This window comes from Pagrus pagrus, assembly GCF_965226575.1.
Source record: "Pagrus pagrus genome assembly, chromosome: 3".
In the NCBI taxonomy this organism is placed as follows: domain Eukaryota; kingdom Metazoa; phylum Chordata; class Actinopteri; order Spariformes; family Sparidae; genus Pagrus; species Pagrus pagrus.
Window position 1 is genome coordinate 28,161,368 of NC_140187.1, and position 13,853 is coordinate 28,175,220.

Here is a 13,853-nt window from a genome sequence, read left to right on the forward strand (position 1 = left end):
TCTCTCTCTCTCTCTCTCTCTCTCTTAGGTTTGGTTGGACCTGTGTGCATGGATGAATAATAATAATAATGAATGCACTGAACAGATGAAGCAATCTATTTGACTACTTCACTGTCTCGTTACTCAATCACGACCCGTGTTGGCTAACATATGAAGAAACTACACCACGATAATGACTAAGTGCCAACATTAATGAGATTATTGCTGTTAGGTTACCACGGAGTCTTGTTTGAAAGACATGTTTGAAATTAAATTGACATTGTTCTCACAGCTTATGTCTGTTTTCTATTATTATTTTTATGAGTTAAAGCTGAAATAGACAGCTCACCTTCTCTTCCATGTGGTATTGCTGCTGTTGCCGCTGCTGTCGCAAAGAAAGCGTTAGCAACATGGCTACCACTTGCAGCCTGGCTACTCTCCAAAGCAAAAAACAACTTTAATCTCAGTGCTATGAAAAGGCAGTAAAACACCCGCTTGCATTAATAAGTAGGTAGGTTTTGTAACTTACCAGCATTCTTTCTTCTGGATAAGATTCTGGCAGAAAGAGTGCTGGTTTTGAACCGTCTCAAGTGGAAACAGAGGAAGAGGAAACACAAATCAGTGAGGTAACAGACTTTGACACAACACCACAGCTCTCCAACAAGTGAATATCCATCCGTCCACTCACTGCGGTTTCTATCATTCTCCTTCTTCGCCTTCTTTGCTCCGACATCAGCAGGGTTCGTTTTCTTTTGCAGTTTAAAGTTTCCAAAGTTATTCCAGTTGGGACAACAACAGAAAGTAGGACTCGCTGAACAGTCACCAAAACCCACAACTTAAAAATTGTAGAGCTGGCCCTGTATATTAACTTGCTCACAAAACTGACAAACTACCCTTTCACATAACTGCAGTTGTTAATACTGCCAGTTTTATTGTGATTTTCACCTTTTTTAGTTCCTTTTCTGTGCTGAGTTGGCGGACATGTTAGTGTAGGAGACTTAGGTAGAGTGAGACGATGTAGTTCTCTGAGTGTTTAACATAAAACTACATGATATTTTACTTTATTTATGACAAACTGAGACTTTCTTGACTTTAAAAGTTATTTTTTGAATTGACAAACATCATATGTGTAGTTCATGGCGCAATTCAAGCAGGATCTAAAAAAATATTTGTCTCTCTCCATTCACTACCACACAAAGTTTTTCCTAAATAAGGTCCTATGGGGTCCCCCTGAGGAATCGTGACTTCGGCTCTCTATAGTAAGCAAGGTTTTTAGGGAACCAATCTATACGCGGATGGTGTTATTTTTTTTAATTAAAGCTCTTGGAAGCAAAAAAGTTGTCTATTCCCAGTTTAAACAAAGAACCCTAGCTCAAAGCCATCAAGCTGACCTTCACTGTTGCTTTGTTTGATGAGAGTTGAATACGGGTGCATTAATTTAGAATGGCAAACGCGTGTCCGGTCATTTAAAGCTAATCCATACCTGTCAGCCAGTCAGAATCAAGAACTGTCTATTTAAGTATATATCAAGTATAGTTTGTAGCAGGGGAACTAAAATCGATCCTTGTGGAACACCTTAAACAACTAAATGGGGACTTGGAGTGAAGCCATACGCAACCACCGTCCTATTTAACAAATTGTTATGATCAATAGTTTTAATAATTCTGTTGACCCTCCTCAAACTTTGGGAGAGTCTTAATTGAACACTGTATAATTATTGCCGTCTATCATTAGAAAGAAGACACCGAGCTGCAGATTTTAATAAAAAATGCACATTCTCATAGTTTGACTGTTTCTCTGATGGCTAATTAATCCTCCACAGTGCTGGAATAGTCTATGTATAATTAACAAAGACAGGACGAATGGACCTCATATGTGAGTGGCACGAAGAGGGAGTGACTCCCATTCTATTTTCATGAGACAGATGAGTTCAATGTGAGAAAAGTCACCCTTTGCTAATGATCAGAAGGCGTTCAGGTGGCTAGATATATATATAAAAAAAAAAAAAGGAAAAAAAAGATAAATGAAGGTTATGCTTGAATATGAATCTCATTTGGAATTCATCACGGCCTCTGTCTTATTGATATGCCGTACCACCACTCTGGTTCTCACTGAGTCTACAACACTCAAGTGTGGTCCAACATTCCCATGCTGCCCTTGTATTGATCATTTATTTCCTCTTGTGTTCTGCCAAGATCACCATCAATATTGCCTCTCATTAGACATTAGACAGTGTAGTGTTTGAGAAGTCATAACGTAGATGAAGCTTACGTCTGCTGCAGATCAATGCATGTGACAGATTTGTAATGGAAACTTGATCTCTGATATATAGGGGAAACAATGTTACCTCTTTTATTTTAAACCCTTCATATATCTATATCTATAATAATAAATATAATAATCTTTTATATAACTATTCGAGGGAAAAGTGGTCGAGTGCAGATGAAAGCACATCATGCTACTTGACCCAGTTCTTTAATGTAAGAGATGAAGTGGGATCTGAGGGCGCTGATGTTGATGGAAGCTGTTGAGCTTGATGTAAGTTGTTTTTCACCACCGCCTGTCAGCGTGCCTGCGGTCGATGCAGCAAACAATCTGGCAGTCAGTCACCCTCCACCTATCTTCTGCTGTGTTCCTGGGTACAGCTGCAGGTGCCCACATTACTCTGAACGCTTCGACTAGAGCACAGAGCTATATCCGGAACAAGTGAACCCAAACGGTGTAGGAGCTTTTGCTGTTTGTCCACCAATGGTTCTGACTGAGTTACCACAACTGGCAAAATTATCAGTATCAGTACAGCTCTGTGTCCACCTCCATGGATATACATGTCTGTTAGGGTTAGACGCATTGTAAAAAAAAAAAAAAATCTCAATAGGGTTCAAATTTAAGACAAATGACAAGCAGGACAGGTCTGTTTTGAAAACATGAACACTCTTTTTCTACGTTTATCTTTGTAAGCTGCTAAAGCTCTGTCAAACTGAGCAGGGATTGTAAGTGGAATGCAATTTTTAAGCTGAAGAAGGTGAATTGAGGTCTGGACCCCAGCTTGTTCTCTCCACGACATTGTTGTTTTGAAGTCATTGCTTGAGCTTTAGTATATTTATCTTGTTAGAAATCACATCTTTTCTCTCATCTCTCCTGCAGAGAGCAGCAGGTTTTTCTTTGTATTTTGTTGCAGTTATTTTACCCTTCACAAACCTTCAGCTAAACATTTGACTGCATTTATATTCAAACAAGGGCCAAATTGAAGTTTCATTCCCACTTCATTTCTCTCACCTGCATGTGTGTTTTATTTAACTGTGACTTTCTCTTCTGTCACTGCCATAAAGCAGCGACTGTCTCCCCTGTAATAGGCCTCCTTGTAGCCATCTTGATGAGTGTTTTTCTCTCATGAAAAATGCATTTTGCAGAATTGTGGATCTTGTCGCTTGTCTCATACACTGAAATCACTTTAAGAAGGGATCTGTAATAATTACAGGAAACAGTAAGTCTTTCAAATTGCATGTGAGAATTTTTGTCAGGCCAGCCTTGTGTGACCCTTACCCGTTCATGCTTTATATATGTAAAACATAAACCAAATGTGTCAAGTAAGGACAGCTTACCATCAAGCATGCTCTTCCTCGGTGCTGTCCTTGCACCAGTAAATGTACAAGTGATACAATAGAGCCACCTGCATGTGCACTGTTATGCACAGTATGACAGGGGCAGCATAGGATGGACACAATGGGATTCTGGTCCAAGACCCTAATCTTTACACAGTTTCTGGCACTCATGTTGACACTGGCATTATCTACTGACAAATGGTTGATGGAATGTGGTGGCTTGAAGTACTCCATCCATTTTCCTAAATATAGCATCATCAGCCAGTCTCTAGTTGTCAATACCCTTGTCAAGAAAAGTCAAGATTAATTGTATTGTCCCACATTGTAGGAAATCTGGGTTGGGCATCCGGTACATATATAAAAGAAAGGGTAAGACAGCTATGGGGAACAAGAAACATATCAGAACATAATAAATAAAACTTACAATAAGAGAAACAGAGATTTCATTAACCATGCATATATTAGAGCAGTCAGCAGACAACTGCTCAGCATGTACCACCACACTCACCTGTATCACCTGTGTCCCCCCATCAGTGGAGAGCAAAAAGAGCCGCTTGATTTCTTGCCAAATCATCCATTAGATAGGGGGCAACACTGTTATTTATCATGTCTTTGTTAGAGCTGAGGAACTTGTCAGCAATCTCTGAGTCTGGAAAGCACTCATGGAAGAGAGGGCGTAGATGATCTGTGAAGGCTAATGGAAAGCTGTGCTGCACTGCGGTAACAGCCACTTAAACCTCGGCTCCACAGGTCGGTGTTCAAGAGAAAAACAATGACACAGTTAACCAAGAGAAATTATTTTAAATCAATAACAACAATCACATTATAAAAAGACTAATTCATATACAAATAGACTGATCATCTGTCTAACTTACTAGGCCAAATTGGTGTCAAGGAGGTGAGTATGTAGGATTACTGCTGACTTTCTAGTCTTTATAGGTGTCCATAAGATAAATATATGGGAAAGTATTGCAGTTGACTGTTAACATTAAGCATTAGAAGCAATTAATAGTAATCAACCGCTTTTGCCACTTCTCCAACCCCTGGGTGTTGAATCTACAGTTGCAGACCGCTGACCCTGCGCTCCTTTTCATGAGGCCGTGTTTTACAGCACACACTAAGAGTATTCAACGCATGATGAAACTGCTTTGAAATGAAAGGAGACAGGCACCTTTCAAGATGCAGTTTTAAGACCTCTTTTGAAGCATTTTGAATGCCTTTGAAACAAGCCGGCAATAACTGGCAATAGACAACTTATTTGCTATGACTTATCACTGAAGTAAACAATGATTGCACAGTGTAGAAAAATGACACCATCTGTGTGCTATGATATTCACTCTGCCATCAGATTTGTCCCAGATAAACAAAGGTTGAAGTACGGCACAAAGGAAGCGCTTTTGCTGTTATGCAACCAAAACAGGAAGAGGCATTGTTTTCACCGGCCGCTGTCCCCAGGTGACGATAGAACAACTGGAGTAACTGTGGAAACTTTGAAGAAGGTGGAGAGGGAGAGAGATATAAACCGGGCATTAACCGGATGGAGAGCGCCAGTGTTGTGTCAAAGTCTGTTCCCCTGTTCATGTGTTTCCTCCTACCACCAGGACTTGAGACAACTAAAAACAGACATTCTTCCACAATGATCAGTAAGTAACAAAACCTGTGTACTTATTAATAAAATTTACAGTTTTAGACAGTAGCCATGTTGCTAACGCTGTCTTTGTGACAGCGGCGCAAACATTAGCCTAATACCAAAGGGAAACACAAGGAGGATGGAAAGTTGAAATGTTCTCCATTTCCGCCTGAGTCTGCCTCTGTCATCATTGTAAGATGCAGTCCAACGTGCGGACAGAAGGCTTGACAGATGAAGCAACAGTATCAAAGCGACGTGGAGCTTGACAAATGGTCAGTTACCTTGTCGTTTGTTTTTTCGTCTTCGTGATGCAGTTTTTTGCCATGAAATTGATGAACCATCTGCTAAAGCTCCCACGTTTCTTTAAGATCAAGCATATCAATTACAGGATGATGATTAGAAACAGGTGATTTAGCTTATGTGACTAATTTGCTGCACCACTGTTGATGTAAGTGTGACATACAGGGGATAAATAATTAAGTACTCATTTGTTTTGTCTTTTATGTTGTTAATTAAACTCAATTTGTGTCAAAAAATCGTAATTACATCCACTGTGACACAACTTTGTGAACCAATATGATCAGTGTGGTCGCTGTGGGCTAACTCCCTGGTCAAACCGATCCTGCATCAAACCTGCCAGTAGAAATATCTCACTGCTAATACAACCCTCATCTGGGCCTAACAGCAGCACTGATGAATGGACACACCTGTCAGGCCCAGGAGATAATGAGGAGTCAGACCTATTCCTGGGACTAGCAGCCATCATGAGCTCACGGCCCTGTTTCATTTTAATTAAGCTGAGGTCGGGAGCATGAATTATAAAGCGTTTTACTCAGTTTAAAAGTTTCATGAGAAAACTCACACATGATGTCACAACCCCTCAGCGAAACATCTGCACCACAGCAGCTTTGGTGTTTTTCTTCCCTCTCTGGTTGGCTGCGTCTTTGGTTTAAATAATCAAATCCAATCATGCAATTAGTGAAATATACATGAAACTTCACTGAAACGTGCACATATATATCATCTCAACACACATCTGTGTGATTATTTATGGCTCGCTAATGAATGTGTCCTGGACAGCATGTACATACATGGATCAGCATGTGTTTAATGTGTGTTTTTCTGTTTATGAAGTCTTACCATGGGACAAAAATGCAGAGCGCAAATAAAAGAAGGATAAAAGGGGATGGGAGCATGATCATACACCATCACAGAACCAGCTGTGATTACGTCTACTAAGACGCAGTTCACACGCACAGATGTACCCGTTATGTTTAATGATTCAGTGTTTGACCAACTTCTTCATTTACATACAGACCAGTGAACAACACTTTTCTTCCGATGTATGTGGGGAATGAAAAAGCGGTAGTTGTTTTGAAATGAACAACAGTATATGCAATCTGTATAAGTGGTTTCTTATGTGAAAAAGCAATTTCACACACTGAGGACACTGAATCCCTCAAGAGGAACCATTCGGAATCGGAGCACATACATCTTAACGGCTCAATAAATTGCTTTTTGACAACATAAGTATGCGGTTCGTTCACATACAGAATCAGGTACTCTGGGCTGTATTTCATTTGACTATAATAGATAAATTATATTACTATATAATAGACCTGTGTTTACAAGAGTAACTGGTGAAAAGCTTCTTAATACATAGTGTCTAAAGATCTGCTGTTTTATTTGACAGTGATTGCACATTTAGATCATTTTCAGCTTTACATAATGATCACAGACGGAACCTTTACGAGAAAACTGAATTTCTTTTGGTAGTTTTTGTCATCATCGTAACACCTTGAGTTAGATTACATCAAATGAGCTGAACAGAGTGTTTTTTTTTCATTTCTTTTAAAACATAGCTGTTCAGGAGAACACTGACTTTCCAAGACTTTCCATTGGCATGAGGGGGAGTAGATACAGTACTGACTGAACTTTCTATTATAAGGCGTATGTGGTTTTAGCCTTTGTATCTTATTAATGAATTCAATTTATATTTTTTTTAATCAAGGAGTGGTAAACTAGCAGTCACCATTGTTGTTATAACTCCTCTGTGGTTCCAGTGCACAGCTTGACAACAGCTAGAACACGGTGTTACTTCTCCCCGCAGCACTGGTTGGATTAATTGGTTTTTCCATCAAGAAACCACTGTTTCATGTCATGATGCCAGTTGTGCGAGACCAAACACTTGGTAGAGTGTGCAGATTCAATGTCTGACTCTGAACAGGGGCCGAGGGCTGTGGATTAAGACAAACAGGCCTGGCTAATGTTAGTCGTGTGGTAACATTTGTCAGCTGTCTAGTTCTACTGTAAAGTTCTCTCGTTTTTGTTTTCAGTAAAAAAACGCACTCACACAAAGTAGAGCTCATGGGTAAATTTCTGTGGACAGTAAATATATACTAAAACTGTAGTGCTCTGAATTGCTCCAGACGCACTGCTTAGATTTGCAAGGAAGCAGAAGTCACAGCATGGTACCATGGATGTATGTACTTTTACTTTAATGAAGTATATACTGTTGCAGCAGTACTTTTGCTTTAACTAAGGATTACTCCTTCCACCACTGGTCTTTACATTGTGACGAGGTCATGCACATAGAAATTGTTTTGCTACAAAGTTTTACAAATTCCTTCATGGATAAAAGAGCCACAGAGCCAAAAGAGCACAGAATAAGAGCTGACCTTGTCTGCAGCTCGACTGCCTACACTTTAATTGATTTCCTTTGTTCATGATGGTCTATGGGAAAAATACGGCAGGTGACTGTTCTTTGTTGCTGTATTGCAATTAGCCAGTTCTCTTAATAAATCCATACATGGTACCAACTCCCAACAACAAAGCTCGCATCCTCAAAGCAACAGTCTTTCAGTGACACAGCCCTGATTCCACTGAAAACAGCACAAAGACAATATATTTAAAGGACACCTATTGTGCTTTTCTTATTTTTTTCCCCCTTTCTATATGTTCTTATGCTCATACCTGTTTGGAACACTCCACAGTTGAACAGGTTCATTAGTAACAGGTGATAGTATCATGATTGGGTATGAAAGGGGCATCCTGGAAAGGCTCAGCTGTTCACGAGCAAGGATGGGGCGACTTTCACCACTTTGTGAAACTCATGATTGTATAAAGGAGATTACTACATGCAGTTCGTAAAAAGCGCTGTCTGTAAAAACTGTTTTTTTGCAAATGATTGCATTCTGTTTTTATTATGTTTTACACAGCTTTCCAACTTTTTTGGAATTGGTGTTGTATATCCTACATCAAGTAATGGAATTTTGGTCCATCTTGTTATTGTTGAGCGACACAGAAGATTTCTGTCGCTATTAGTTTTCCCTGTTACGAAGTGTGTGCACAATGAAAGTCTAAATATGATACCTTAAAGTGTAATTCATTTTTCGTCCCATCTAAATGTAAATTTGTCACTATCTTCTTCCTGTACTGGGTCTATCCCATATAGAAAAAAAATTTCCACAGTGGCCTGAAACTGTAATGGAAAACATTTTCACTTTATCTCTAAAACAGTGTTATTTTCTTGTCAGATGATAATATTAAATTAGGAATGATGCCATTGGCTATATCTCAGCCGCTCTCTGACAAGCAGCTGGGGATGCTGTATTGATGGCTGCTGGTCATTGTATTAGCGTTAAAGGTCAGAGTTGAGTCGCATACAGCTGCCAGACAGGTTCTAATGAGGATAGAAGCAGAGCACTCTTTGTAGGATTTCTGCTGGAGCTCGGTGAATACAATCCAACCTTTCCATGTAGTGAAATACATGACATTCAATACCCTCTCGTTTCTGTAAGAATTGCCACATGCCTGCTTTTGCTCATATTTCTCACCTAGCCTGAGCTATAACCTGCGAAAGCTACTGAGACATCTGTATATCACTCGGACAAAACACAGCTTTTATCCAGTAGAAAGGTCTTTCTGTCAGATGATAGATTCCTCCTGCTCCCATTCTTCAAATGGAAGATGCGGGAACCTGAGGTGAGGTGACATATTGCAGAAAATCCCAGGCCTGCAGAAAAGCAAGATAAAATGTGGACAAACACAAGTCTGAGAGTCAGGGAGCGAACAAGTATTTCAGCTTTAAAAAAGGGACATTTTTCTCAACAGTGCTGTTGGGCAGAAAGAAAACAGACAAATGAAAAGTTACATCAATTTATTTAGCACTTCAGAGACCATCACTCCTCAGAGACAAAATGTAAACAGGGTGTAACAAATATCACAGAGCATCTTTCTGCACACAAACACAGACCCATCTACTGTGTGATAACTTAAGCAACAACTAACAGATTGTCATCATACAAATGACCATATATACAGATGTTGAGTAGACTGAAGAATCACATTCAAAGGACATATAATACATATCAGCTGTTACATATTTACATTATAAACCACATTTACATTTGAATTAAACACTTTGAAATCACGTCAAGTACAGACGAATTCCTGAAAACTGGAGAATGTTTACTCATCATTTCACAAGATCAGCTGTTACATAAAACTCATTGACAGAAAAAAGATTGCATGCAATGAAATATACACAACATCTCAAATGCAAATGGTGTGTCTGTTTCACATTCATATTTACTTGTTTCTGACAAAATAACATAATCCATATTTTGCTGTGGCTCCTGAAGAAAAGTTGTTCCATTTGTCAACGATAGAGTCACAGTTAGTCACATTCATTCTAGCCGAAGCAGATACAATGTAGGGTAACACTTTCTAATAACTATTATTAACAAATGCTGAATTTATAGTTAAGTTAACTTTAGTCAATAGTTTATTCACTGTTTACAAACATGCTTTATAAACCATTTATTATGCAAATGTTTATTGTAAAGTTACAACTTGTGTTTAGAATACTTTGCAAATGGTTAATAAAGACCTCATAGTTCATCTATAAACATTATTTGGATGGCCATTGAAAAGTTGCAACTGATGATTTAAAAAGTTTACAACTGCTTAATAAATGGTATATAAAGGTCTTCATTGCTCTTCATTTTTAACAGTGAAATAACAATTAACTCAAGTTTAATTTACTATAAATGTACCATGTATTAATGATGGCTATTTAAATATTAGGTCAGGTCAAGCCTCAGACCATCTCCTCTTTGTTTGGTTCAGTACAGGATTTAAAGGCAAACTAAGGGCATGTTAGGTGGTGTCCCCTCTCTACATTTATGACAGCACAGCATGATACACACTGTAATGCCTAATGATAAAAATTATTTAAAGTGAATACTGGGCTCTGTAGGAATCCTCACCCAACATTTGTTGTCACATTTCACTGTGTATTAATTACTAAAAATGTGCCGTGCTAGCGCCTCTCTAGGCTCTGCTTAGGCATGATGGGTCTTTTAGCTAAATGCTAATGTCAGCATGCTAATATGCGCACAATGACTACGTCGACATGCACACATATATTCAGAAAGAGCATGTTCTGTTTTTGGATATTCAGAATTATGATCGGTTCTGACTGTAGCATGCTCCAGTTAGGACATTTATGATATGCCAGTGTCATTCAGGTTATAGGAGCATTTCTTTTTTGACACCTGTACAGAGCATTCGGAATATGCGTGTCACCTGGGGATTTTACTTTTTAATGGTTAGCTCTGTGTGTTGTCATGGATACGTACACAAAACAACCAGCCGACAATTTGTAAGGCTGGTGTACAACCAGACGACAATTTGTAAGGCTGGTGTACAGATGCGTGTCCAAAGAAGCAAAACGACACAAGTGGTTTCCATGGTTAGGGCATGTTAATTGGTGCATACACGGCTCCATATGAACAGGAATTTGAGTGGAATATAAATATTCATCAGCCATGTAAACAGCTTAGTGGGGATGTTGTATTTTTTGGAATAAGGGCAAAAAACTGAATAGTCATTGACAAGTGACAGGTTAACATCTTTAGCAGGTATGGTGTTTACCATGTTCACCATCTTAGTACAGTGTGTTAACATACTACATTTTCTAACCAGTACTAAACACAAACAACAACTGTGGCTGATGTTAATGTCATTAGTTTTGCAAGTAGGGCCAATTTGGTCATAAACCTAAGTACTGCACAAATTAGAATTTTGACCTGATGATGGCGCTAGAGGGAAAGTTGAGGGATCACCTGAGTCATTACAATTCATCCTCTGGGGATGATAAATATCTGACCCAAAGCATCTCATAGCAGCCCATCCAAACGTTGTCAAGACATGTCACTCAAAACCACATGTCACCCTCCAGGTGGTGCTGGAGAGAAAGTCTGGAATGACCAAAGTCAACAGGCTTCATCCTCTGGGAACCATGAATATCTGTACATAATTGTGTGCCACTGCATCCAGTAGACATTGACACTTACACTGGAAAAATGAAAGCTTGGACTTGTTGGTAGCTGGTAGCGCTGTGAGGTCATGTCTAGGGATCATCAAAGTCAGTAGGATTCATCCTCTTGGGATTATGACTGTCTGTATAACATAACATGACAATTCATTCTGTAGTTGTTGAGATGTTTCAGTCTGGACCAAAGTGGTGGGCCAACATCTCCAGAACCAAATCATTGGCACGGCTAAAGAAAATGTACAATACTTTCCTCTGTTTGAAAAATGTGTTATGTAATAGTGACTTTGTGAAAACTTTGTAATACTCAATGTCCCACCGTAATATCCCCATGAAAACTGGTACGCCATAGTGAGTTTTTTCACATAAAACTATTTCATTGTTCTTTCCTTTCTTTCCTACAACGTGGTCTCACTACAATATACTTTTATGGCAGAGACTTGTAGTTCTGCTGTACTGTTTGTCCTCACATTTATTAAAGGAATTTCACTGACTCCTGGTCCTGAGGTAAGAAAAAGCATCCGCGGCATCACTGCTTTTATCTGCTGTCTGACAGGCTCTTGAGGCTGATGTACAGGGAGCTGACCATGGTGGCTTCGTCCTGGATGGACTCCTTCATATCGGACTCACCCCCACACATCAGGACCACCAGTCTCTTCGGCAGCTTCCAGCTGAACAGCAGGTAGATGCAGGGGTTTGCACAGCTGTTCAGACTGGCCAGCAGCATAAGGATGGTGAAGGTCGCAGCTGGGAACATGGAGGAGAAAATGAGATTCAACTGTGCCTTTTGATTCTTCGACTTTGATCAGTTTTACAAGAGAGGACAAAATTCTAATTATACATATAAATATATTCTGAATATATATTTGGAATATCATGCAATACTTGAGGTATTGTCCAATTTCTGATGAAACTTCTGAAGATGGTACCCTTAAGTGTATATTATTAGTTTTTAAATCATGAAAATTGCTGGGTTACTATTGATTACTGTATATTTTCAGGTGAAGCTTTTACCTGACAGAGGGAGAATCAAATCTGGATTCCAAAATTTGGATTAATATATCTTTTTTTTTTTTTTTACAGTATTGTATGTGATTTACCAAGGATATTGGGTTCAAAGGTGCACTATGTAGTTTAAAATGGATGTTTTCACCTTGAAATGCAATTCTTATGCCAGAATGTGTCTTTTCTTGTCATGTTGTGAGATCCAAAACCCTGTCATCTTACTCTGAGTGGGCGCCTCCACGTCCCAGACAGACCACAGCTGCACGGTGAAGAAAGGCGTCCAGCAGACGATGTAGGCGAGCACGATGACCACGGTCATCTTCACAGTCTTCACCCTGGCCTTGGACACCCCTGCCACGCTGCTGGCCCTGGAGGACAGCGGCTTGCTGACCAACTCTCCGACGTGTTGCGTCTTCATGTGAAAGTTGAAGTACACGGTGCGGCAGATGCGCACCTGGCACACGGTCACGCAGAGAATGGGCAGCACGAATATCACCAGCGTGGTCCAGGTCACGTACGCTCTCGGTCCCCACGGCTTGATGAACTGCGCCCAGCAGTCGTACACCCCAGGAGCGACCTCCACCCGAGAGAAGATGAAGATCTGCGGGAGGCTGCCGATGAAAGATACGCACCAGGCGGCGCACACCGGAGCGTTCCAGCGCGCTCTGCCCCGCTGGAAAGTCACCATGGGGTTGCAGATGGCTTGATATCTGTCTATCGTCATCACTACTATCATATAAGTTGAAGCAAACATCCCGACCACTTGGAGGTACTTCACTACACGACACAAAGCATCCGGACCCACGAATCTGTCCGTGATGTCCCACATGAGTTGCGGACAAACTTGGAAGAATGTGACCACCAGATCGGCGACGCACAGGTGGAAAACGAAGACGCGCATCCTGGAGAGCTGCTTCCTCCGCTTCAACAGCACCAACAAGACCCCGAAGTTTAGGATTCCCGCAAAGATGAAGATGATGGAGAGGAGAGCTATTTCCAACTGAGCCAAGCGCTCATCCCGCGGCTCATCTTCAGATGGAGCGCTCTCCAAAGTGATGTTACTGATGTTTACTCTGAACCAAGCCATGCTTTCACCCCCAAATACAGAAAGAGGAGCTGAACACTGTTACACAACTACTCCAGGTGAATCCGGCTCACGTGCAGACATCTGAACAAAAATCTTTGGGAGAATGTCCAGTGAGCAACAAGTGTTGAGAGCGTCCACTGAGGCGTGACTGAGGGAGAGAGTGCTTTATATCTCCTCATCTCTGCAGGAGGAGGAGCAGCCTCACTCCTGCAC

At 40.3% G+C, this 13,853-nt stretch overlaps 1 protein-coding gene across 1 annotated transcript; it reads right to left on the minus strand.

Annotated features, from left to right (window-relative positions):
* Positions 1-10,017: 10,017 nt before the first annotated feature.
* Positions 10,018-13,853, minus strand: avpr2b.1 (arginine vasopressin receptor 2b, tandem duplicate, 1). The gene is made up of 2 exons (XM_084349084.1): positions 12,776-13,853; positions 10,018-12,295 (listed from the first exon to the last, which is right to left on the minus strand). Exons 1-2 carry the CDS (start codon positions 13,638-13,640, stop codon positions 12,087-12,089), a joined length of 1,074 nt encoding a protein of 357 aa, XP_084205210.1. The 5' UTR covers positions 13,641-13,853; the 3' UTR covers positions 10,018-12,086.